Consider the following 27,847-nt stretch of genomic DNA (forward strand, 5'->3'; position numbering starts at 1 on the left):
AGGGAGTCGTCCAGAATCCCCTGAGAGAACTGTCGGTTGATCCGCTTGAGTGAATCATCGTTTCTTGGTGCTTTCCCTTTGTGTGCATCCCAAATGGGTGCGTCATTCGATAAGGATCCTGTTTCTTGTCCATTCGGCACTGCTCCTCTGATGGATTCTGGAACAACACATGATGAAAGGGGATTGACACATTGGGCGCGTCTTCATAAGTATCGGTCAACTTCTTATTCTACCCCGAACGGATATATGTTCCGCTCGATCTCTATATCCGGCCTGCGACCCCGCTGTTGATGCCGCAGGCTCATGTACCTGGCGCTCAGCCAACATCTGCTGCCGTTGTTGCTCCACCATTTTTGCTGCTCGGGCTTGTATCAACATATCTAATTCCTCCTTTGTCAATGTCATCGTTGTAAGTCGTCCAGCGTCCTCCATCTCTATGTCTCGGATGCAGGTTACGTTCCCACAGACAATGCCAATATGATTCTGTCTAAAAATCGTGAAGAAGGTTGGCTAGGGATGTAGCTTTTGGGTTGGCCGCGTGTAGACCTCACTCCGCTTTACAATACAAGAAATGTCAGTACCGAGCCAAGAAAGGGGTCCTTGGCATTGATCCTTCGATGCTCAAGTCAGTCACAAAAAAAATGGAAGGAAGCAAAACAACAATAAACATAGGCATGAATAGTGAATAATGTGTACCTCCGCCGGTACATGGACCCCCTTTATATAATGCTACAGTGAGTGACGTGCTTGCTCTTTATAGCGTGGGCACGTTTTCCAAATTGTCCTATGAAAGGACATGTCAGGAAAGTAGAAACTTCCGTCGTACGATTTGCTTATTGATCATGCCTCGTTGTTAGTGGTATTATCTCCCAAAGGGATATCAAGAGATATGAGAGGGGTCCCACTGTTTGGCCGAGCGGGGTAGCCGCTCGGCTAGGGATCCTCGCTCGATAGACCTCTGATGCTTCCTTGCAATGACTTGGTTCGGTAGATTGTTTCCGCCTGACCAGACGAGCACTCTAGTCATCTTAACATTCCTCCACTTCGTGATGAGCACTTGATGTTCTTGTCGTAGTGCTCTTGGCTCTACGAGCTTTCTACTTGGACCAACCCTTCTATGATCGGACACTTCATGCTCTATCAGAAATTGCAGTAGACCTCCGCTTGGCCCACGTTTGGTGAGTCTGTTGGTTCTCTGGCGTTGACTGCCCTAACTTGACCTCCACGTTAGCTACTATCTCTGTCTTTGACCCGCACTATATATATATAGTAAATCCCCCCCTGTCGTCTACCTCCGCACCCCACTCCCGTCCTTTCTCTCTCCCCGTCAAATGACAATTTTATCCTTTTTTTTCTTTATTTTTTTAATTAATTTTCTTTATTATTTTTTCATCAATACTTATATTTTATTTTTTTTTATTTTTTTTTAATAATTTAGTTTATTATTTTTTTCATCAATACTTATATATTTTTAATTTTTCTTTAGTTTTATTTTTTAATTAATTTTGATTATTATTTTTAAAATTTAATTTAATTTAATTTTTTAATCAATTTTGTTTTTTATTTTTTTCAAAACACTCTCTCCCTTTAAATTGAGCATCTTCAAGTCTTGATATATGTCAGAACTTCCATTCCCTTTAAATTACCCCCCTTCTACCCTTGATATATGTCAAAATCTCTCATCCTTTTAAATTACCCCCTTCCAACCCTTGATACATATCAAAATCTTTCATTTCTTTAAATTACCCCACTTCCAACTCTTGACACATGTCAGAACTTATCACTCTCTTTAAATTACCTATGTTAAAATTTCTCATTCCTTTAAATTACCCCCTTCCAACTCTTGACACATGTCAAAATCTTTCATCCCTTTAAATTATCCCACTTGCAACTCTTGACACATATCAAAACTTCTCACTCTTTTTAAATTACTCACCCTTCAATCCTTGACATATGCCAAAACACTCCTCTCCCTTTAAATTACCTCCTCCAACGCTTGATACATGTCAGAACCTCCCATCCCCTTAAATTACTCCCCCTTCAACTCTTGACACATGTCAGAATCTCTCCCTTTAAATTCTTCTCTCACACTTCATTTTTAGTCACTCTTCAATCACACATCCCTCCACTGCTATCTCCCTCTCAGTCTCCCCTTCTTTCTTTTTGAAACATAGTTATCTTCTTAACCATTACAAATAATAACTCTTAAAATCTATAACTAAAAATAAACAAAAGATTATAAATATATAATAAAAAATTATTAAAAATAAAATTGATAAAAAAAATTAGAAAACTGATTAAAACAAATAATAATAAACAAAACTTAAAAAAAAAATAGAAAAGGAATAAGGGACAAAACTAAAAAAAATAAAAGAAAAGGATAGAAATAGAAGAAAATTAAAATAGGAGGTGGGATCAGACGAAGGGGAGGGTGCGAAAAGGCGTCCTCATATATATATATATATATAGTAGTGATATCCTGCGGGACTTAAGATGCGCGACTGTGCGCGCCTGCCCCTCTGGACCGATCAGGACATATCCTTATCGATCTGGGAGGCTTCTGATCGATTTGTGGACCGATCAGGATATGATCAATTAAAAAATTTAACATTTCTTTATATAAATTTTTAATACCTTAATATATCCCCTTAACATATTACAATACTCAATAAATGCTTAAATTAATTTTATTTTAAATTTTTTTTAAAACCAAACACTATAACCTAATTGGGAAGTCTAAACCCCAGAGGTAAAATCTAAAAAAAAATAGCTTTAACACTATAACCAAAACTTGAACCCTAGAAATAAACTCTTAAAAAAATATTTTATTTTTTATTTTTTTCAATTATTTTTTAATTCATAAATAAAAAAAATTAAAAAAAAAATAAAAACAGTTGTTATCTGCATGGCGCGTACAGTCACGCACTGTACAGGATAACAAAATTATATATATATATATATATATATATATATATATATATATATATATATAAAAGTTGAATTGACGTATAGCTTATGTCATAGGTTTCTAGAACTATTTTATTGTATTTTAGAAAAAATAGACATTTTTTAATAAAAATGATAATAGATTTTTTTAATCCTCGTTATTATAATCTTAATCATTTGTAGGCCAACGAGAACCACACTAGACTAAACTATGATTGCCATGCACAGAAAGGTTGATCAGTCAAAATGAATAAATAAATAAATAAAGATAGCGTCGCGTTGTGTAGATTTATGATTCCTAAGAGAAGGAACACTATAAAATATGAACTATGGATCAGTAATTAAAATAATAAGGAAGGATTTAAATTAAAATAAAAAAAGAGCATAATTAAATTTAAATAATTTTAATAAATTAATAAAGAGTATTTTTTTAATATGTATAATAATTTTAATAAAAATTATCAAAACCGTGTTTGATTTGATTTTATCTCAAAATATTTTTATTTCGAAACACTTATATATATATATATATATATATATATATATATATATATATATATATATATATATATATGAGAGAGGGAGTTTAAATGACGTATAGCATCTGTCATAGTTGCTAGAACTATTTTATTTTTTTTTTTTTTAGAAAAAGGAAGAGACGTTTTTTTAATGAAAATGATAATAAAAAATGAGATATTAATTCCTTTTTTAATCCTTTGTTATTATAGTCTTAATAGCTCGTAGGCCTACTAGAACGACACTAGACAAAACCATGATTGCCATGCACAAAAAGGTCAGTCAAAAAATAAAATAAAAAACCAAAAAGGATAGCACGTTTGTGATTCCTAGGAGAGTAGGAATACTAAAAAAACTTGAATTATGGATCAATAATTAAGGAAACAATGAAGGGTATATCAACGCACTATCGTTAATATTAATTATCTCCATTCATTAATTAATGAACTCACTATATCTTTTGAAACATGCACGCACAATGTGCATTGCTTGTGCTATTTATTTAAACTCGTAGGAAGCATCTTAATGCAATGGATACCAACAACTTTACTCGTATAAAATATATATATATAATCGCATTATAAGCATATGATTTAAAAACTCGCGTCTACCAGTGGATGGAATTTATCATTTTGTTCACCGACCAACATAGCACCGATATTGGCACAACCCCACAATCCTCTGCACATCGACATCGAGTGGTGCGGGTCAAATTTATCATTTCAATCGGTATGACGTTGACATTGCACAAGGCCCTATTGGCCGCCGAAGGCTCTGTGGCCCCATTAAGACTTCACACAAGACCTTATGGTCAAGCGAGACCGAAGCGACCATGTGAGACCGCAGCCATCACTTAAGACTACTACTGAGTTTTTTTTAAAAAAATATATATTATTTATTTATTTTTTAACAGGTAATTTCTTTAATTATTATCTCCTCATATTTTATTTTTTTTCATCCATGGTATATAATTCAATTTAATTTAAATATACTTAATCCTAATCTTTATGTCTAAAATATTTTAGTTAATCTTCAATTGATTTCTACTCTATTCTAATTTTTAAAAAATAGTTTAATCTAAGGGTAATAGTAATTAAATATTATTATAATATTTTTAATTAATATATTTTATATTTTAAAAAGATATTGAAATCGTATTGACAAGACATGATATTAAAATCATATCATTCCCGTCACAAACTAATTAAAATTTTGACATTTGCTCAAAATTTTAAACTATGATTATGAGTGTAAACTAATCAAATCGAGTTGAATAAGTGTATTACAAATTTTATCAAGTTCAAATTTAACTTAATTTTTTATTTAGATCCACTAATAGGGTTGCCATCCTTTTAAATACATTAAATTAAATATTATCTAATATATAAAATTTAATTATTATTTATTTTTAATATATCATAAATAATTTAAATTTTATGAATTAATATAACTTTTTTATATATATATATATATATATATATATATATATATATACACTATTGAATGAATATAAATAAATTTTGTTGAGCTAAACATCAACTTTGTTCATGACCGTGGGTTCATTTACAAGGCTACTTGTATTAAGAGAAAGGAAAATTGCCCCTACGTATATGTACAGTAATAAAGGACTTAAAATAATAATAAGAGGATCATAATTTAAATTGTATGCATAAATTATATTATGAATTTATCTGATAGACCAATTAGAGGGAAGGTGTACACACGGTTTCTCATTATACTAAAATCATTTTGAACAATGGCTTACTAAATGAGCTTAAGTTGTTTTCATGCAAACAATTAGTGAATGTTACGCTGTTGCATCCCCCAAAAGTGCAAATTTATTCTAGCTAATAATGTAAGGAAATTGCTAGCCCCTTTCCATGGATGTCAATATGGAAGTGATAACGCAGAGCTCTGTCAACGAGGTAGATGTTGAGGTGGAAACGTAGTCTTGCTTGCGTGGTCGGATATGCGCGCCATTAAGAAAACGTCAAATGGCACTGATGTTATCCAACAAAACCCCTGTTTCCTTTTTATCCAAGTAAATAACTTAACTGAAAAAATTAGTAATTTGGAGAAAATATTATCATAAAGAGATCTAGAAAGAGCGCAAATGGAGTAAGATATGAGAGAGTTACACCGACAATAAGATTTTATCATGCGACACCTTCAGTTGAGCTTCGCTCTAAGTCAGATTCCTTCGCATGAAATGATGCTGGCAATAATAATGATGATGGTGGTGACGATTGTTCATGATTTTAATTATATTTGATGATTATTTGTTTCATAATTGGTGTTTTAAATATTAATCCATGGCTTGTTAACTTTTCTAATTTTTATTTTAATTAATATTATTAATTTATTTTTAACATGATTGGTCAGACGAAATATATGTCGGGAAAAAAAGTAAGTATTAAGTAACACACGCTTAGTTGAACATGTTATACTTTTAATTTTATTTATTTATTTTTTATCAATTGCATTTGAAAAGTTAAATAAGGATATCATTCTTTTTATAAATTTGTTGAAATTTGCTACTACTACATTATTAGTTCAAATTATGAATTATGATTAGAGTTTGCCTAGCAACCAACTAACCATGAGTACTAAAAAACTAGTATCAACTAATTGATCTTGACTAGTTTGTGTTTTCTTTATTTGAGACATTTTCATATGATAGGAATTTTAAGAATACATCTCATGCTCTCCATGTCAGATGGAGGATATTTATAGCTATTGTTTGATATGTTGAAATAGGTTGAATCATAACAATTTGATGTGGTAAAATAGGTTGTATCATATTTAGGATACTTGTAGTTAGCTTCAAGGTGCTTCTTACCATTTAATTTACCATTGCTATAAATTAATACTCTCAATATTTTTTTGATTAAATAATTATGAGCCATTTTGGTATTAATAGTACATGAATTTTTATTTTCTCATTATAAAATTATCTTATTGTCTAATTATGAGTTGTTATAAATATTACCATACTTTTTTCTTCCAATTTAAAAGGGAGTACATGACTAATTAGATAATCTCTGAACTTATATCATCGCAGTCAAGAAGATATAGTAGAATATGATGCATGTTGATATTGTGCAAGTGTTTGAAATGTAATACATTACTGCACTTTTAAACAGACGAAGAAATTAAACTGATATTATATGATTGATTAGATTTCAAAACAAGCTTAGACTTTTCTTAGAATAGACAACATCCTTTCTTAATTTGGAGCTTCAATATGAATTGATGAACACTTCTTTCATATTTCTAACCCTAAATTTGAGAGAATCAGTTTACTTCATTATACTAGGGACTAAAAAGAGGTGGAGCAAGAAGGAATACATGCTCTCTAGATAAACTAGTTAGCGGTGGATCGAAAATCTCAAGATTAATCATTTTAGCTAAAGCAAACAAACAATTACAAAAATCTGATTTATTTGTCTGTTTTTATGCAAGAAAAGAAGATTTGATGGGGAAGAAAGCTTTTGCGGACAAAGAAGATGAGTTGTATCTTAGTTTTTTTTTAAAAATTTAAATCCATTGTTTAACTTCTTAGATTTTTGGACTTGTATAACTTTTGGAGTATGGAATTTGTATAATATTTTGGACTAGCTTGAAGAAGAAAGATATTGTATAACTTGTTGAGACCTTTGAATTTGTTGTTTTATTATTTGATTTCAATTATTAATAGATGTATGTGAAATCGGATGTGATAATGTTAATTAGGATGTGTTGAATGTATATAATGTGTTATTTGAATTTGTTGTATATAGGTATGTATTAATTGAATTGTAGAAATAAATTGTTTCTGGATTTTTTTTTATTTAGGGATGAATTTGGCAACGAAAATAATTTATTGCCAACTTATCGTATATACTATACATTGATAATTTTGTGACAAAATAATTTTCGTTTCAAATTTCATCGCAAAATCTGTGACGAATACACAAATTCGTCCTAGAATCTAGGACGAAATATGAGACGAAAATTAATCTGTTGCAAATTAAATTAATATTTTCGTTGTTAAATTCGTCGCAAATTTTACAATAAGAATAATATTTGTTGCAAAGGTTTGATAAAAATTAGCGACGAATTTGGTAACGAAAATTTAATTCATTATCAAATTTTGTCGCCAAATTAAGGACAAACTTGACAACAAAAAAATAATTCATCACCGAATTCGTCTCCCAATTTGTGGCTAAGTTTGCAACAAAACAAATATTCGTTCCAAAATTGTATACAATATTGCGACGAATAGAGTTTTTGTTGCAAATTTGGCGACGAATTTAGGGACGATAATATTATTCATCGCCAATTTCATCCCCAAATTCATTGTCAAATTTGTAACAAAAAAATATTCGTTCCAAAAATTGACAACAAGAGGTTTGGGACGAAAATTTTTTCGTCGAGAATTCGTCCCAAAAAATTTTACAACGAATTTTTTTTTATAAATTCATCCTAAAATTTATCTCAGAAAATTATATTTTTTGTAGTGCCAGGTGTCCAGACCTTATACATCCAACTAGTTCTGAACGTAGGCGGCCCACCCCTGCCATCCATCATCGTAGGATTGTGCGTACTCCTAACCGGGTACTTGAACCGTGAATCCCTCCATCTTGACGTCTTGCTGCTGCACCCTGCCCACGGAGGCAACAACAAAGGCCTTTGATGTTCAAGTGACTAATGGTCTAGTGAAAACACGAGCGCAATATAAAGATTGAAAAGTTAAGGAATCCCCTTAATGGCTACTATATCTCGGCATTTATAGGTATTAAAATTGGAAGATGCTTGTACAGATTATGACTAGGATCTCTTAAGTCTCCACGGCTATAGTCGAGTTGGTACCTAGATAATAGAATTATAACATAGAAGTCAGGTTTGAATCTCCTAGGGTTCATTCCCTTAGAGCATCCACAACTCACTCCCATTATAATACCCACCACTTCATCAAAAAAAAAACATAGGGTTTACTACCACATACTCATTATAATAACACATCTCTTTTACTCACAATCCTTTTAACACTTACTATTTATGATCCCACAGTCCACTCAATTATCATAAAATTATATCATATTAAATAAAAATATTTTAAAATATTTAAATTATTATTATTATTTTAATAATAATCTTGCTTTTTAGAAAATAATTTTACTATTTTAAAAAAATAATATTAAAATTTTACTATTTCAACCGTCTCACTATTTTTAAAATTTATAATTTTTTAATAAATAAAATTTTAAAAAAAAATACATACATGGGGTGGGCGAGCCAAGGGCTGGCCCACACTACGTTTGCTTGAACGTGTTCAAGACCTTGAACGCATTCAAGAGTCACAATGGTTTTAACACAAAGGGGGTGTTATAACATCCCATTAACGTATCACATTGTGAATGCTCTTTAGAGAATAAGTTTCTCTCACCTAGAAGATCGCTCAGTTCCATAATTTACTATCCTTCCACATTCCTTTGGATGGGCGTGAAGGGGCACCTAGGGTGCAATCTCTAGGGAATCTTTTAACAATTTCAATTAGTAATCCCAACTTAATGACCATTAACTTTAACCGCCTCCGTTACTACCAACCATTTGATCGTTACTATCCATAAAGTCCAGAAAGTGGAAGGCATGTAGGAATTGAGTCATATCTACTTGCGGCCAATGATGGCGTGGGTAGTAGTGGCTGTCTTCAGAGAAACCTGTAGCCTAATGAGCTCAAAAGGGAGAAGTTCGGAATAGGGAGTTCGGAGTAGAGAGCTTGGGGAGATCAAAGGAGAGCTCAGGGAACTGAGCCCATCCTTAACCTAGACGATGGCATCTACTCGAAGAATTTCAAGAAGGTGCCAACATAGCGATCTAGTTCAAAAAATCAACCCTTAGAGATGCCAACGTGTCAAGCTGGTGCGACAGGTCGCCCCTTTAATCCTAAAGTTTGTGCACAGGTAAGTTGTATGTTGACCTGAAGTAGGATCAGGCATGTATGACCTGCTGACCTAAAGTGAGGTCGTTATCGTAGAGTATCAACCCAGTAATGAGTAATAACAAGACCTATGATTAGTTTCTCCTCCAACAAATAACACTCAACATTGCTTTATGTTGTTTTTCGCCATTCTAACTAATATATGTATATCATATTATCAATCTAATTACCTTAAGAATTTTCATCCTTGGGCATTCTACTAAGAGAGTACTCTGTATACTACTCTTTCTTCACTCTTTGATGTGAGATTGAACCATACTCCTATTTCATGTGTGCTCGACTCCCTCATGTGCAAATTATGAACTAGTCCAGCATCGAACCAGTTGTTCGGTAGGATGCATAAGAAAGCTTCAGCATCAATGCCTCACTTCAATTTTCGACGAGTACCAGCCATTTGCTGCTGCAAAAACCAGAGTTATCGATATAAGGTTCATAGAGCAATTTGACACAGCAAACCTGAGGTATCAAGTCAGTTTCATTCTCAAGTTAGAAAGACTAGCTTTCCCCACAATAGTGTGCAGGATCATGTCGAAGAATAATCGAGTAAAATACTTAAAAGATAAGTTCAAAATGCATACGAGATTTAAAGCAGCTAAAAATACAGAGAGATTAGCGCACAGTTTAAACACTTACTGACTCATTCTGAAAGCATAATTTAGTTTAACAGTTCATGGAGAGATGTATTTCTGATGCAATTTCATGGCGGTTACTAGTTCCTCTATTTTTCCGACTGCCTAGCGAGCTGAAATCTCCTCAATGACTGAAATGACTTGGCTGATGCTTTCAAATTTGCGCCTTTCCTTCAGAAGTTTCTTGGCACAATCTAAGGCACGGCGCTCGCAGAGAGCCCTCTGGCTCCCGTCGGCAATGGATTCAAAATCTTCAACATGAGCTACTCCAACAATTCTCCTGCAACCCCAATGAACGGTTAAAGGTCAGCACCAAAGCATAAATTGAGTTCCAAAACTGAAGCCATTTCTCTGCTGAAGTTAAAGAAGAATCAGATAGGCAACTAAGCATATTCAGTTTTCCAGTGTGATTTAATTTTCATATCAATCATAATTTCGAGAATGTGTGATATTAGTAGAGTGGATGGATGCTTCATAAACGCATCCTGCCTTAATCACACATCACCCCGCTTGCCCCACCTGACTTCTTATATGGTGTAGGGGGGAAGTGAAGAAAATATCGCACCCCGCCTATTGTCATCCTTAATTTAGCAAATTCATAATACTATCAATATAGTTGATTGAATATCAATCATTTCTTCTTTTTTTTCCTACAAGAATATGAGAAGTATCATTTGATTGGTCCAAAATAAATTCAAATATATAGTTAAACTAATATTTACACCTAATACAGCAATGCATGTCGCCAACTATTTATTCTTAATCTTCATTTAAACAATTCTGAAGTAATACCCACATTTAGGGAGTGTTTGGTTGATGAGTTTGGGAATGAGGGAATGAAATGATAATAAAAGATAGTGTTTGGATTGTGGGTTTGGGAATGACAATTTGGGAATGATTTCTACATTTATGGGAATCAACCAAACCCACATAACTAGGTAGGTTTCATTTCCATTCTCATTCCCATTTCATCTTACTATCAAACTCATACCTATAGTCATTCCAGTCATTTAACCAAACGCCACCTTAGTTTGATTAGCTATAATTCTCATTTCACTAATCCAGATAAATTTTTAATATATTGGTAAACCAATATTTTGAGTTTATCACACAATTGAATGGATTGTCGACTCAAAATTCCAAAATAGGCATACAATCGCTTAGAGTTTCAGATGAAAAAGCACCTTATCATCTTAGCAGCACCAAATCCGATAGAATCATGAAATAAATCAGTCATGTACTTCTTCTGTGCAAGGAGTTGCAATTCAGGTTTGTTAAAGATATCTGCAAGATATGCCTCACCATGCCCATCAAAGTTCTCATTCCAGAGAGCAACAAATTTCTGGTGAAAAAGATTCCAAGTTTCTTCTAGCATCTTCAAAATCCACCTCTTATATGCCTGCGAGAATGATATTATGAATTGAAAAAAAAAAAAACTGATCTTATTGAATGATATTCCAACAATATAGTTACACTCTTGTCTTGATAGCACAATAAGCAGCCTACAAGGCTACAAGAAAATTGTAGTATCAGTTGAATCAGAAAAATATGTGATGTTATTTAGAGGGATGAAATGGAAAGGGTCAATCTCTATAAGGCACATTGTAGTGGTTTCACATTGTTTCAGAATAACGAACACATTGGTCGGTACAGCGACTTTGGTACTTCTCTGGATCAGACATACATAAGGTGTATTCTAACAAAGGATGAGAATGAGAATGAACAATTGAGGTGCATATCTGTTTGCTAAAGAAAGTCTGAGAAAGTTCTCTTCATGCTAAAACTCCAACAGGAAGAGCCAAAAAAATTTCAGAACAACTAATTAACTAAAAAAAATTCCCAAATGCTAGAATCTAGACTCAAAAGCTTGCTCAGTTCCCCCATGCAAAAATGCAATATCGTTAACTCAGTCATTACCTCACGGTCATTGTCTTTATTAGCATGACCATCTTGAGAAAAGAAAGCCAAAATCAAGTTTCCCAAGAAAGCTCCTATATCGAATCCCATAGGCCCATAAAAAGCAAATTCAGGATCAATGACTTGTGTAGAATCATTAGTCACCATGACAGAACCAGTATGAAGATCTCCATGAATCAGAGCTTGTGCCCTCTCACAGAACCTACAAATGTAATTAATACTAAGTAGAATAATTTTTTTATTAAAAAACAGAGCTGATAAAGATGAATGCTGAGATATCACAGTACATGGACTTCAGTCCAGCTACTTCAATTTTTAAGATGTCATCATCACGAATTGCCTCAGCGTCATGGTCAAGGTAAGGTGAAGTCCAATGATTATACTGAGCCACCTTATATGGGTCTGAAAAAACAACTTGCTCTGTGAGCCTGCATAGTTCCACATTCCCACAAAATTCTGCAACTGCAAAGAAAACATTGAAGAGATTGTCAACAAAGAAAAATGAAAAATTGAAAAATTGAGAAATTTAAAAGGATGTTGAAGTAAAATGTGTTGTAATGTTATATTACGCTAGATGTAATGGATGTTGAGGAAAATTGCATTTTTCATTGGATGTTGGAACAAATAAGAGCACAATTGGGCAAATTTAAACGCAAAGGTAATCACATTATCAACAGGAACATCTTCAAAAATATGAATATTTGAGAGTACTAATGTTTTCAGATGTATAATCACAAAATTCTTGTGCATTTGAAAAAATGGAGAATATGATTGAAATAATAGAATAATTCTATAAATCTGTATTCATCAAATTGAATGTACCTGCTTTTCTGTGCTCTAGTGTAGAATGGTAAAGAAGTGATGTGAAAAAAAGTGTTCTCGCCATAAAGTCCGACATGTGTTGAGCAAGCAATGGATATTCTATCCCAGCAATTAGCCCTTTCCGCAAAATAATATGTGGAGGCTTCAAGTAGCGCATAGCAATTAAGGACATTGGCCTGTCAAAATGGTAAACTTCGGGTACATGATTTGGGCATAGGCGACCATGTTCTTTTAAGGCTAACATCTCAAAATAGGCACGCTCCTTTGTCATAGGCCACGAAGTACCGATGCAGCGAATATAAGGAAGAGCCTGGTCGCCAAGCAAATTAGATGAGATTTTGAAGTTATCTTAATTCAGCATCAAGAGCATTCAATAGATGACTCATCCATTATAAGATTGAATACGGCACGAGAGAAACAGAAGGAAATTTAAGATGGCATATCAAGATTGCCACCAAAGACGTGAGTGCCTTGCTGCACTGTGAAGTTGAGTGAATTCTACCATACCATCAGTTTAATGCACGTCTGTACTACAAAACAATAAGTTGATTGTTCTATGATTAATCCAGTGTACTGCACCTAATGCAATGTCAAATTCACAATATAAAAAGGCATAACAAATCATTTGAAGTCACCACATAGGTTCTTTCATAATCCTTTCATCACCTAAAAAAAAAAGAATAAATAGATTATCATCCATGATTAAGCATCAATTTAGACTAGTGTAATTTAAGAACTTAAAGGTCAAACAAAGTCTGTTCATGGAGTGTACTGTTAAAACAAAATTATCCTTATGATGAAAACCATCATGCATAAACCCTAGAGCGTTCATGTACAACCCTCACAAATGAACTTTCCCTCACCATAGCTGAATAACAGCCGAGAACCTTTTTTTTCCTTTAGTATTTACTAGCAGAGAAAACGATTAAGCAGATATTCTGAACAATTAAGCACAGGATTACCTTCCAAGGAAAGCTGCAATCATTCAATTGTGATCAAGGTATCGTCCCACATGAAAGGGAAAAAAAGGGGCAAAGGAAGACAAGCTTCAAAGAAAAGACCCAAAGTTTGTGCCGTGACAGTAGCCAAAGTTGGATTTGCTGAACACTAGAGAGGAAACCCTCCCTAAATCGATTCAATCGGAAAATACCTGCTTGATGACGAAGGATCCGCCTGGGCTGGTGACGATGTACACGAAGTTGAGATTGCCGTCGCCGACTTCCTTGATGGCGAGGCCCTCCAACTGTTCTCCCAACTGGACGAGGAGAGCGGGAGTGGACTTGATGTACTCCACCAGGGACTCCTCTTCGAGAGGCCGGAACCCTTCCTCCGCCGCTGCCATAGCTTCCACGGGGAAGAGACCCAACGGAAGAGGAGGAAGCCTTAAAAACCGGTAGTCGACGGTGGACGAGAAGTGATTCGCTTTTTGGCAGCGACGCTAGGTCCCACCAGAAAGACCAATTATGCACGGGGTACAGTAACCGAGAGCGTATTATATTATAGGCTTGACTGAGGGGAAATAGTAGTGTTGAAATTTCTCCATTTTATTTATTATTTTTTTTAAAAAAAATGATAGTTATCTATTTGAATATAAAAAAGAATCAGTCAATTATATAATTTTGACATGCAATTACAGATAAAATTTCAGAATTATTTCTAAAATAATATAGTTTAATTTTTAAATATATTAATATTAAATAACAAATTTCTTCAATAATTTGATAAATTAATTTTATAGAATAAATTTATTAAAAATGTTAGTTTAAAGATTTTAACTCGATAAAATAATAAACTTAAAATCATTTGTAGGTATTGATCAACTTACTTAATATTTCGATAATGACGTATTAAGATATACCATATTTAATAAAAAAAATATTTAAAACGAATTGATTATTTATTTACATTCAAAATTAAACTTCCAAACAATTTTCAATTTATATTGAGAAAACATTTCAATATATAAAAATTTAAAAGTGTTTTTTTAAGATATACCATATTTAATCAAAAAAATATTTAAAATGAATTGATTATTTATTTACATTCAAAATTAAACTTCCAAACAATTATCAATTTATATTGAGAAAACATTTCAATATATAAAAATTTAAAAGTGTTTTTTTTTAAAAAAAAAAAAAGTGAAAGCTCAATAAAAAAAGATAACGTACAAAGAAAATAAATATCTCAAAAAAAAAATTAAATATATAATATGCACGATAAAAAAAAGATAAAAATTCAAAAATATTCAAAATTGTCCATAAAAGAAAATAAATGTTTAATAAATATTCATGATGCATTTTCAATATATAATATATTTGATTTTTTTAATTAATTTATTTTATATTTTTGATAATAAATAAAGAATAATTATAATTAATTTTTATTTAAAATATTTATTTACATATTTATTGTGGAGTCTTAATTTAATTATCTTTAAATTAATAAAATTTTAATTTGATTTTTGTGAGATATATTTTTTTAAGTGACATGATTTTCTTTTTGGTTTTATTGTTTTTTTAGTTCGCGTTAGGTATATAGTTTATGACGATTAATTTTAGATGATGGATTTGGTTTTATAAAAATTTATTATTGACTATTAATATAAATTAAGAAATACTCGCAGCATATATTAACTTAGTTTTTTTAAATTAACTGTTCATTAAAAAAATTTATTTATTAATTCATTAAAGTTATTATATATTTAAGAAAAATTATGAAGATGCTATGTACCTTTTCCCCTGGATAAAAGAAATCAAAATTTCATTCTAAATTGTTGAGTGGTTCGATTAGTTCGATTTTGATGTCCCAACAGAATCAAAACTTAATAATTTATTCTTTGGTTCTTCCTTATCTTCAAACATTATTGACATCTATGGTGGCTCTGCATAATTAAGTTCTTTTGCTGTTATCATAGAATAAAAAGAGTGGAGAATAAAAAAAAAAAAGCACTGAAAAAAGAGGGGAGAATAAAAATGTGAGGAAACAGAAAGAAAGAAAGAAATGAGGGGAAAAGAGAGAAATGAGTAGGAAAAAAGGTTTTAATTTTTTTTTTTAAAAAAAAATAGATCTAAACTCTTTAGCTGTTTTTCTGCCGTGGCAAAGAGTCGATGGCGCTTTAATGTACACAAGAAGATTGTAGAGAGTTTTTTTACTCCATAAATAAGAAGATTTATTAATCTTACTCTTTTAAGATTATTATAGGAGATAAATAAAAATTTATTGAATTTAAAATTTAGGTTTATCTGATCCGTCAAAATGGACTTCACTATGAGTCAAGAAGACAGGAACCAAAAGACGCAATCGTTCGCTCCTAGTATCCCGTCGTACCTAAGGGTGTAATTGAGCCGAGTCGAGCCGAACTCTTAAATGTTTGAGTTTCGTTCGTTTATAATCGAACTGAGCTCGAGCTTTATTTAACGAATATATTCATGGCTCATGAGCTTATTCGAGCTTTTATCGATCCTAAACGAGCTTAATAAATATAAATCATAAATATAAATATTCATTAAAAAATAAATTATATATTTAGAGAAAATTATAATAATATTATTAAAATTTATAATTTTATTCTAATAAATAAATTTAATATATTTGTCTATATTTTTCATAAGTAGAGTGTAAAATCTATAAATTCAATATCAAAACTATTATTTTTTTTATTTAAAAGTTGCTTAATGAGCTTAACGAACGTGTTCACGAGCTAACGAGCCGAATATTGCGAAGCTTGAGCTTGGTTTGTTTATCTTAACGAATCTCATTAAACGAGCTCAAACGAGCTTTTATCGAATCGAGCTTCGAATAGTTCGCGAGCGGTTTGGTTCATTTACACCCCTAGTCGCACCCAAATCAAGGTCATCACGAGGGAAATAAATCATGATAACCGAGAGGATAAGTAGTGGGTGGGGTGAGGTATACAGGGTCCGGAGATTTACGTCCCGATATCCCTATGGTTCAACCCCGCTTTCTCAACTGTAAACATAACTATCACTTACCATCTCGGACAAGATCGGGAGGCCAAACTACCAAACTAGGTAGGTCGAGCTGACTAGAGAGATCGAACTGTCAGGAAACTAAGGCCAAGTGAACTAAGCGATCAAGCTGCTAAAAAAGCCCAGTAGTTGAGCATTGGGAGAGCCGAGTGGTCAAACTGTCGAGTGAGCCACGTAGGGAGGTGGAGCTATCCAAGGAGGTAGGGGTGCTTGGGTGTACGTTAGGATTCAATTAAAATCTCATATTAAAAAAATATAAAAAATATCATGAATTTAAAAGGATGTATAATATCTGTATTAGCATAAATTCTTTTGGATAAGTCCAAGAGTAAAGTAATGAGAGCTAGATGTTATGTGGGGTGATTTTGAATGAGTTGCAGGGAGATTCGGAGTCGGTCAGAGTGATCGAATACTCGCAGAGAGTCCTGGAATAGGTTATGGTGACTGGATGCTCGCGGAGTGGTTCGGAATAGATTAAGGTGATCAAATGTGGATGTTTGCGGGGAAGGTCCGGAGGAGGTTAAAGTGACTGGATACTCGCGGGGAGGTCCGGAGCAGGTCAGGGTAGTGATCAGATGCTTACAGAGAAGCCCAAAGCAGATGAAGAGTGACCGGCCGCAGATGCTTGTGGGGAGGTCTGGAGTAGGTGAGTGTGATCGAATGTTCACGGGGAGGTCCGAAGCAAATCAAAAATGACCAAATGCTCGGGGGATTCAGATCATGAGAATAATGATGGTCTCATAATGATGGTTCTTCGTTTGAGAAAAGAATTGTTGTGATTCAATCAAAATCTTATATTTGAAAGATGTAGAAAAATCATAGATTTAAAATGATATATAATATCTTCATTGGCACGAGATCTTTTCGATAGAGCCTAAAAATAAAATCATGTCATTATAGAGATATCATAATAACCCAAAGTGGATCCATCACTGAAGGTCGATGCCTCTGTAGCCTGACGTCATATACACCACCCGGAAGGTTCAATACGATTCTAACATAATCTTCGAGTTGCGAGAGGAGAAGCAAACTGAGAGATATCGTAGAGTTATGAGGTGGAAAAACCTAGAGTTGTGAGGAGGGATAACGGAATTTGTTTGCCTTCTCTCCGGCGAAACGCGGACGCTTTGCCAGCGTTCAACAAGGTCCAAGTTCTCGAGAGTTCAGGAAGGAAAGACTGAAATTGCAGGACGAAGAAACCACGAGATTAAGCAAAATGATATATTAAGAATTTGGAAACTTTTTAATTCGCCCTTTAAATTTTCGTCTTTCCAAAATGGCCCCTAGGATTTAAGGCCTGCCAATTTTTGCTTATATAGAAATGGAAGTATGGAAGTATGGAAATGAAGTAAAGAAAATGCATTTGATATTAAAAATACCATGAAAATGAAAATAATAATACAAAGACGGTCAGAGTAAAAAATATTTTGAATGAAAAGTACTTTTTAAAAAAAGAGAAGAATTGTTCCCTAAAATTTTAACTGAATAATTATTAGAATTTTTTTTTTAAAAAAAAATATAACATATTAGTAGATAAGGAGGGTAGATTCATCTTGAGAAGAGTTGACATCAATTTCAACCTCGACTAATGCTAAATGTTGAGGCCAAACATACAGTGAGCTTTGCAGTTGTAGAACTTGGAGAATTCAAGGATGAATAATACGTGATTTTTGGAGGCCACCCCGTTTTAAATTTTTATTTAGCGCCTCTTAAATTTTTATCTAGATCTGTCACTGGAGCCACAAGGTTGCGCAGGGAGCTGCCGAGCAAAAGGTCAAGCAGAGAGCTCTCAAACTACTGAGCTGAGTGTGGCTAGACAAGAAGAAAGGGAGGCCGAGCAAAGCTGTCAAATCAGGAGGCCGGGCAAGAAGGTGCCGAGCAAGAAGGCAAAGTTGCTGAGTAGATTGGGCTACTAGGTATGAAGCAAGGCCGAGATGTTAGGTAGCAAGTAGAACTATCTAGCGGAGAGGTGCGTTGAGCAGTTGTTGAGTCTTGTATTAGACATTTTTTAAAAAACAAATTCATTCCCTCTCCAACCGTGCTTAAAGGTTCGCGTTAACATTTATTTCCCATGATATAATGGATCAATCGCGTTTGCAAATAAGTACAAGCTATTTTGTGAACGATATGTACCCAAATGCTATCATCAAAAAAAATAAAAGCAGAGTTGTCAAGTGGGTTATTTGATTAGGAGGTAAAGAACGTGAGGGCCGAAGTTCACTATCTTGTTCAAGATAGGACTCTCCTTATATACAGTAATCTACGAAAGGATGCATGTAGATTTTTAAAATTATCAAAAGCGTGCGTTACTTTTATATTTATCAAAAGGTGCGCCCTTTAATAAATACAAAATAGTGTACATCTTTTGATAAATTTAAAAATTTATGTATGCCCTTGGATAAATAGCCGCCTTAGAGCATCTACATCAGTATCCTCATTCAAAATCTAAAATTTAAGGTAAAAAAATTACTTTATTAAATTTAGATATCCATTTTTCACTACATAATACATCAGCTTCCCTATAATTTACCATATATTTATTTTTTTTATTATTTTTTCTCTTTCCTCCATATTCTTTATTATTAGATGGAGGAGAGATGAAGGAGAGAGAAATTTTTTATTATTAGAGGGAGGAGAGAGAAATAGTATTTTAATATTTAGGGAATGGAATCCATTCCCTAAATTTAAAGAACTACTATTCATGAAATGTATATTTAGGGAATGGGTAGGGTAGTTGATGTGGATGTTTTTTTAATGCAAAATGTAAAATTTAAGGTAAAAGTTAAATTTAGAGTAATTGATGTGGATGCTCTTATATAAGTTTGGTATCGTGATAACTTTAAATCTACTAATTAATAGTCAAGTAATAAACATTCAATGTCTCTACCCACACAAGAGGGATGATCGTCTGATCCACAAAAAACGGACTTGGGAGGACCACTTATATGCATTAGTGGGAGTCATGACTCTCATCTATTTTACAGGTGGGGGGTCATGACTCCGCACCAATATATACAAGTGACTCTTCTATGGTCCGTAAAAAACGGACCAAAAGATATGGGCTGACCCGCACAATAGACAATCATTACCATTTGAGTGATTTCAAGTCGGTCATTAATGTGTTAATTACACACTTACATCATGTAGCAAAAACAATCCAGGTGGTAAAACATTAGTTGATATACTTAGATAATTTTTATTCCGATTAGCCCAACATTAGATCGGATTCGCATACAAGTCAACTGAATTCAGTATAAAGTAAATCTTGAATTTGTGAGAAACAATCTCTCATCCATACAGATTCAGAATATCTAAAGTTATGATTCGATATAAATCAACCTTTGTACCATAAAACTCTCAATGGATGAATAAATTCTCGTTCAATAACAATATTAAAGGATATTTTTAGGATACAAAATATGTCGGAGCTAGCGCTGTTTTAATATTTTTTCCAAAAAAAAGAATCGCCTTCTGATGAAAATAGGAATAAAGGGCATTCTATAAGGGGCACTTTTTAAATTTGTATCCAAACCATAAAATCTAGATCTCTTAATAATAAAGGAAAAAACATTACCTTGATTAGTTAAAGGCACGCATATGAGCTCTACTTGTTAATACAACAACATTTTATCGAACGTAAGCAAATTTCAATATTACAAAAATTCCGTATCCAATTTTTAAAATAATCAAATCACTTACCATATTTTCAAAATACCTCTAATTTTGTTTAATGATAGATACAGAAAACTCTGAATCAATTCAAATAAAAGTCAATATAGTTCTATAAATCTTCTTAATATATTTATATCTTTGAATCTAAATTTGATAGTATAAATTTTTAAACTTGCAAAGGCTCTATAAAATTTATCACAAGCTCATTATCAAACATAAGATAATAATACTCACTAATCAATATCACCAATGGGTCCCTAAAAGTCCCCTAATTCAAATAATATCAAATTTAATTGAATTTTTTAATAATATACCCCTAGAAGTCTTCTTAATATATTTATGTCATTGGATTTGACTTCGACAATATAAATTGAGAGCAATTAATTTTTAAATTATTAGAGTAAAAATTTAAAGATGTACTCTCAATTTAATTTGCTAATCTTAATTTAGGTTATCAAATTTAGATCATCTGAGGGCATAAATACATTAAGGAGGTTTCCATAAGTATATTAATTTTTATTTAAAGTGATTCAGAATTCTCTAGGTCCATCAACTAGTTCTGAACTAAATTAGTTGATGTCCGGACCTATAGAGAAAGAGGTGTATTTCGGAAATATGATACATAATTTGAGTATTATGAAAGTTGGGTACGTGATTTAAATAATATTGAAATTTGCATACTCGATTCAATAAAATGTCATTGATACATTAACATACGGACAATACATTTTTTAATGGTTCCATTATCATGTAAAAAATATCCCCACGGGATGCCAAGTTGACTAGAGGCTAGCAGAGTTGCTACAATAGAATAAGGGATCAATTCTCAGTGGACGCATGTCCTTGGAAAAAAAAATCCCTCCCACCCTCTAGCCAACTTAGCGGTCGAATCCCGTGATTTACCTCCTTTCACCAAACCAATTTTCCAACAATCCCCCACATGAATGGAAATATGGAAAAGTTTCAAATCTCAAACAAGAGTTTCATCGGAAGACTATTACATCAGGAAAGGTAGCTTGTGGCTTTGGACCTTCCACACAATAGCCCCTTAGGCTTTTACTAGTTCTCTATTGTGTCCGTTTTGGCCATGGACAAAGCTTGGGATTCATAAGTATTTTATTGAAATGGTCTGTCTTCACACTTATATAGGTTATCTCCTATTAAGAGTATCTTGCAATACCTTATTATACCCTTTACGGTATAATATAGGAATAATTAAGAACTTTTGTTCATCATTTACTCATTTCACTGATTGCACCTTTTGTCTCCAGGAATGAGTTGGAGTAATTACTCCTAGGTGCCTCGAATCATGTAGCTTAGTTATCCCTTTTGAACCATGATCTTGGGTCCAGTTAACATGGTTGGGTTACCACTACTAGATTTAAATGTTGAGTTTTAGACTCATTCCCCTAGACATCACTACAATAAAAATGTTAAAAGACAACACCTCTACGACAACGATTTTAAGAGAAAGTGTTGCGTATTTGCTCAAAGACAACGGTTTTTGCCTCCCCATTAAATATAAAAGACAACGGTTTTGAGAAAACTGTTGTCATTAAGCGATTTCTTTTTGAAATCAACAACACTTTTTACAACGGTTTTCTAAATCCGTGGTCTTTAAGTGCTTTTTAGCGGCTACGACAATAGTTTTGAAAAAACCGTTGCAATCGACTTTGGTCATTTTCCATCTCGTTGTTTTTGCTTTCCCTCGTTGTTTTCTTTTCGGAGTAGTGTTTTCCCCTTCGCGTTTCCGAACTTAAGCAATTTTTCTTTCCCTTTCCTCATACAATCTCTTCACGCCTTCGCTGGATTTTCCTCCACGACGGTGTACTCATCGAAGTGGAAGGTCAAAGGGCCTCGTCCTACTGTTCCCTCATCGAAGAACGCATCCTCACCTACTCCACTCAGGAGAGTTTACCTGTTGCAAGACCGGTCCTCCAGACTGACTGGACTTTTGCTGAGCGCCCAACGCTTCCGGTCTTCATGCTGGACATTCTCTCCATGACCTGTCCAGACTTCCACCTGGTTCGCGACACCAAGATTTCAATCTAAAGTCCCTGACTCTAGAATTTTGCTTGAAGCACTCGACCCGCCAAGACTTTCCACCTAGGGTTACCACCCCCTAGGACCTAGGGTTACCACCCCCTAAGGTTTTCTATTTGCCTAACCGCAGCTAGGACTTTCGCCTAATAACACTTAGGACTTTCATGCAATCTCATTCAAACTTGTCAGATAACAAGTAATCTTAACTTAGAACCCTTTGACATAATCAAAACACAGGTTCAATTGTTTGGTGCTTCCCGCACCAACAGCACGGAGTTGAGAAAAAATGATGTTGCCTTCTTCAATGAGAAGGGATTTAGCCAAAAGAGGAAAATTGACCATTGATGGAATCATCTTTCTTAGCTTGGGGCCACTTACAATGGGTTTCAATTGCCTACTCTTATATATCATCGAGAAGAGCTCTAGTGCTATGTGTGATGCCAAATAGTCCAAGGTACAGGTGAGTATAAGGTATTTGTTGTCGTTTGTAAGAGTGGTCAACCGTCTTCTAGTAGGGGCATCGTCCATGATCCTGCACAAGTACAAGGGAATTGGTGGAATTGGTTTGGAAGAGATATTCTCGAGATGTTCCCACAACCCAGGCTGACATGTAAAAGACATTTTCGATGGGGGATGCTCTTGTGCACTAGTTGGTAGCGAAGATATAAGTTCATTTGGTCCTTTTGGGATGTTCTCGAGTAGAGATATTCCCATACCGATATGTAGAGGGCGTTCTCAGACTGGGATGCTCCTGTATGATAGCCAGTAACGAAACTATGAAGTGATAGATTCAGACGATTTTCCTGAGGGTATTCTCGAACATAAATTCCCTCGAACGAGAGGATTCCCGAGAGGGTGAGCTGCAACATCTTTTCAAGGATCAATCATATCTCCTTACCTGCAGCCTATTCACGTCTTTGGTTGGCATGCATAGACATATGACACACTCAGATCTATACCCGGATGGGGATTGCATAAGAGAATCCATGTAACTAATATCATTTGGTGGGAAAAAAATTTATTGTTGTTGTCATCATCCTATTCAAGTAAACCTCACGTGCACACTAAACCAAAAGATGGTTTGATTTTCCCATCTTACTTCTGTTGGTAGAGGCAAACTTTTGTTACTAATTCTCTTTTATCAGATTTACAGTATGATGGTATTAATATAGCAAAAGGTGACTCGCTTATCCTTAATGTTCCCGTTAATTTGTTTCTATGTCAACACAGAGGAGGTAAATCATGAATAACTACTAGCCATTAGTGTAGGTGACCAAAGTATAAGGGAAGATATGCTTGGACACGCTGAGTTTCGATCCCAAATCTCATATGATAATACTTCATGCCTTAACTATTGCACCGCCATGAGAGGACACGGTATGATGGTATCAAAACTACATGGGATGATGCAATTATGACATTTACAAGGGTCATAATTGAAGAGGAAGTTAGAGATAAATCGGGAAAGCTCAACATGTACATCAAGTGGGCAGAACAACCCATATCCCACAACAAATAATCGAGTTTGTATACTTGTCTGTTTGACCGTGAGGTCTAGAATTCGGCAATTGTGGTTGTAAAAATATGGAGATGTTAATTCAATCTTTAGCTTCTCCTTCATTAGCTAGTGTAAATTAGAGCATAGAAACACGAAGTTCGACCGGAGGACTCACTGGCGGAGCTAGGAATGATAGCCTGCCTGGGCTAAAAAAATTCTCCGAATAACCCCTGGGCTAAAAGCCCTTTTTTTCTCATTGAAAATCCAAAAGGCAAGATGTGAACAAGTAAAAGTAATCAAATTTTTAGCTGGGCCCCGGGCTGTAGCCCGGGTAATCCAATGCTTGGCTCCGAGGACTGATAATTGTAGATTTGTAGATTCATTGTTTGTTGTAATAAGGTGACTCGTTATGTGTTTACTGCTTCATTTACTGGTCATAAACGACAGCCGATGTTATTATAATCGTCGGTAGTCTTGTACAAAATGCTCTGATCTACTGAGGACAAAGCAATATTTCCATGATCTCAAATAGAATGGGGCACTCATCCATCACTTATCAAACTTCTTATTCCTCGAATGGTCTTCAGACTTCTCTTAATAAGAGTGGTAATTGGTTGAAGCGTGATTTCCTTTATGTGTTGATGGAAAGAAGTATATACAAATGCAATACAAATGCGAGTTCCTTTAAATTGTACTCGTTAAGAGTTCCTAGACGTGCTAGTTCCAAAAGTCACTATGCCTTTATAATTCACTGTGGTTGGGTTAGGATAAAGTGTCCCCATAATTTATCTATGAATAATACTGGATCGTTTAGGTGAATAATATTACCTTTTGTTGCAATATAAATCACTATGGTCTCAATGTGAGCGCTATCATATGTTACATCAATATAACTCGCTATGGCATGAGGTGATTAATAAGGACAATACACAAAATAATAATAATCATAAATTTTCTTACGAATAAGTTTTGAAATACTAAAAATTTATTAGGTTGAAAACTAAAAAAACCTAATTAACTAAAATTTGCTTTTGCAAGTAAAATACGCTTACCTGCCCAAAATAATTAAATTAATTAAAAATTAAAGATGACATAGATGATTAATTTATAAATAAATGCATACATGGCTATAAGATTACTTTGGTGGTTAAGTCAAACTGAGTGTCATCTAAAATCAACACACTAGTCACCTAAGCATTCAATTAAAATTGAATTGCTCAAGTCAAACTAATCAAAATTGAATAAATGGATTTGTTTTTGGATAAATTGAACTGATACAAATTTACCACTAAAATTCAATAAATTGAACCAATAAAAGATGTTATTGAATTACCAAACTTTTGATTTTATCAACAATCAACTAATGATATCACATCAATCAACTATTATGTGGATATGACTAAGTAATTGATTAATAATAATATATCGGTCCACTACCACCCATCAATTCAGTTTAACCAAAGTTTAAATTTAAAAATTAAAACCGAATCAAAATAACAAAGATTTTTTTTTAAAAAAAAAATCTAAGTTAACCTAACTGAACGTCCGAATCTGATTTTATTTACCCCTATAAGAGGATAGCCAATTGCACCAATCAATTTTTGAACTTATCATGTTTAATCTATGGACTAGTAATCGATTGATAATAATAAATCAATCAACTATTGGCAATTTAATTTAATTAGTTTAATTGAATTTTAAATTTTATAATCAAGCCAAAATTTTGAATAAATCCAACTAATATTTTTAATAAAAATAAAATTTTAAATTAACCGAACTAAATTCCGAAATAAATCAATTTATTTCGATTTTATTGAGATTTTATTTCCCCTAAACATGGTAGTCAACACATGTTCTAAATTTTTCATAATATAACTGTTATTACCTAAGTGAGCATTAATAATTTCAATTTTTTACGTATTATTTTAGTCTTAATTTCTATGTTTTAATGCTCTGGTATAGTTAATTGTTGATTTTATTGAGTTAGATTCATTTTAGGATTTTGGTATAATTCTTCCTATTTTATGTAGGGAATCAAGATGATAATTTAATTGAATCCAAGTTGGATCAAATTGGACTTAAAGGCAAGAGTACGTTTAATATGAGTCGGATCAAATCTGAAGCCAATTGATCAAGAGATTAAGATAGGCTCAATCTTAGTTATACATCAAGATGTGATTGATTCTGTTCCATTTGATCAAATATGGGATGATATGAGCTGTCTGCTGAAATCTAGTTATCTTGACCTTCTATAGGGACTTACTTAATCTGGACAATTCATTTAGATTACACCTCATCTACTCGATCAGATATGAAGTAATCAGAGCTGTTCGATCGAATTAAGATGGGATTTATGGTAACACTGTGGACGAAGCACGGGAACATCCCGCGCAAAACTTCAACAAATCTACTACACTCCACCTCGTAACCATCTCTATCCAATCTCCACTTCCCTCTAGAGCTCGACCACCATCATCTTTATCCACGGCCGCCGATCCTCACCAACTTCTCTTCTTCATCTCCTTTTCCTCTGATTGCGAGAGGTGTTGGGACCGAAAATGGAGTTAGAAGGGGGGGTGAATAGCTCGGCGTGATCTCGTGCTCGTCGTTGCTTGTTTCTTCAAAGATATGCAGCGGAAAATACAAAGAAACAAACACACAATGCTAACTCTAAGATTTACTTGGTATCCACCTTAAGAAGAGGTGACTAGTCCAAAGATTCACACACTCACGCACCCTCCACTATAAAAACACTCATTCTCGGTAACTACCGAAGGCGGAGAAGCCTTACAACCTCACAATACAACAATGAGAAAGAAAGAAGCAAAAATACAAATGAATCTTACGAGATTACAATGAAAACCCTAGCTTCTTCTTCTTCTTGTTGCAACTCGCCTCTTGACTTGGATGAGCTTCCAAGAACCTTCAAGAACTGGCGGTGAGGAAGAAAAGATCGCTGTGGAGGTTTGCTGTGATCGCCTGTGGAGAAGAGATGAAGAAGTGCGCAGAAAAACGCTCGCCAACGGCTTTATCCGGGCCAACGGTCGAATCCCAATCGATTGGATTGCTCCCAATCGATTGGGGAGGCTTTGGATCGATCGGTTGATTGATCCAGAGCGCCTCTGTGCTCTTGGAATCGCCCTAAATCGATTACCCGATCGATTCAAGGCTTCTCGAGCGATTTCCAGCGCTCCAATCGATCGGCCGATCGATTGGAGGTTTCAATCGATCAACTGATCGATTCAGAAGCTCACTGTTCGCTCAAAAACTCTCCCAATCGTTTGACTGATCGATTGGGAAAGTTTCAATCGATTACCCAATCGATTCAGCCCATTTATGCATAAAATCGCGTCGCCCAATCGATTGACCAATCGATTGAACCCCCCAATCAATTGGGAAGCAGAAATTTGTGTAGAGCTTGAAATTAGCCTCGTTTCGCATCCGAGATCACCTCATTCTGATATCCGAGTCAAAAGTTATGGTCTTCGGAAGTTTACTACGTCCGAACTTCCTAGTTCCATGCCAACTCCCTATTGGACTTACGACCGCTAAGAGTTTGGTCAACTTTTGACTCATCTGGACTTTCTCTTTGTGCCAAGTGTCCGGTCAACCATGACCCACTTTGACTTACCATCTCATGCCAAGTGTTTGGTCCTCCATGACCCACTTGAACTTCCTTCCACCAGATGTCCGGTCATCCTTGACCCATCTGGATTTCCTCTTGCCAAGTATCCGGTCAATTCTTTGACCTACTTGGACTTCCATGTTGGTGCAACATCCCTCAGGTCAAGGTTGACCTGGTTAACCAAGCTGAGTCTTGGTTTGAGTTTAG

The 27,847-nt window shown here is 34.1% G+C and overlaps 1 protein-coding gene across 3 annotated transcripts; it reads right to left on the reverse strand.

Annotated features, from left to right (window-relative positions):
* Window positions 1-9,497: 9,497 nt before the first annotated feature.
* LOC121976165 (methylthioribose kinase 1-like) lies at window positions 9,498-14,237 on the reverse strand. Of its 3 annotated transcripts, none has more exons than XR_006110558.1 (7): window positions 13,964-14,237; window positions 12,814-13,123; window positions 12,279-12,453; window positions 11,992-12,193; window positions 11,259-11,473; window positions 10,079-10,354; window positions 9,498-9,842 (listed from the first exon to the last, which is right to left on the reverse strand). XR_006110558.1 is itself a non-coding variant. In XM_042528199.1 (6 exons), exons 1-6 carry the CDS (start codon window positions 14,153-14,155, stop codon window positions 10,180-10,182), a joined length of 1,269 nt encoding a protein of 422 aa, XP_042384133.1. In that variant the 5' UTR covers window positions 14,156-14,237; the 3' UTR covers window positions 9,972-10,179. The 3 variants fall into 3 exon arrangements, 1 of the variants encoding a protein (XP_042384133.1); XR_006110557.1 differs by having other exon boundaries at window positions 9,498-9,845; XM_042528199.1 differs by lacking the exon at window positions 9,498-9,842 and having other exon boundaries at window positions 9,972-10,354.
* Between the last annotated feature and the right edge of the window lie 13,610 nt (window positions 14,238-27,847).

The sequence above is a fragment of the Zingiber officinale genome, chromosome 4B, assembly GCF_018446385.1.
Source record: "Zingiber officinale cultivar Zhangliang chromosome 4B, Zo_v1.1, whole genome shotgun sequence".
Lineage (NCBI taxonomy): Eukaryota > Viridiplantae > Streptophyta > Magnoliopsida > Zingiberales > Zingiberaceae > Zingiber > Zingiber officinale.

Bases quoted from the DNA above. Each gene is read 5' to 3' on its own strand.
- LOC121976165 (XM_042528199.1), bottom strand. From the start codon at position 14,155: ATGGCAGCGGCGGAGGAAGGGTTCCGGCCTCTCGAAGAGGAGTCCCTG. The intron at 13,124-13,963 runs GTATTTTCCGAT...CTTGGCGACCAG, and splicing joins GATCCTTCGTCATCAAGCAG to GCTCTTCCTTATATTCGCTG. The intron at 12,454-12,813 runs GTACATTCAATT...TTTTCTTTGCAG, and splicing joins ACTAGAGCACAGAAAAGCAG to TTGCAGAATTTTGTGGGAAT.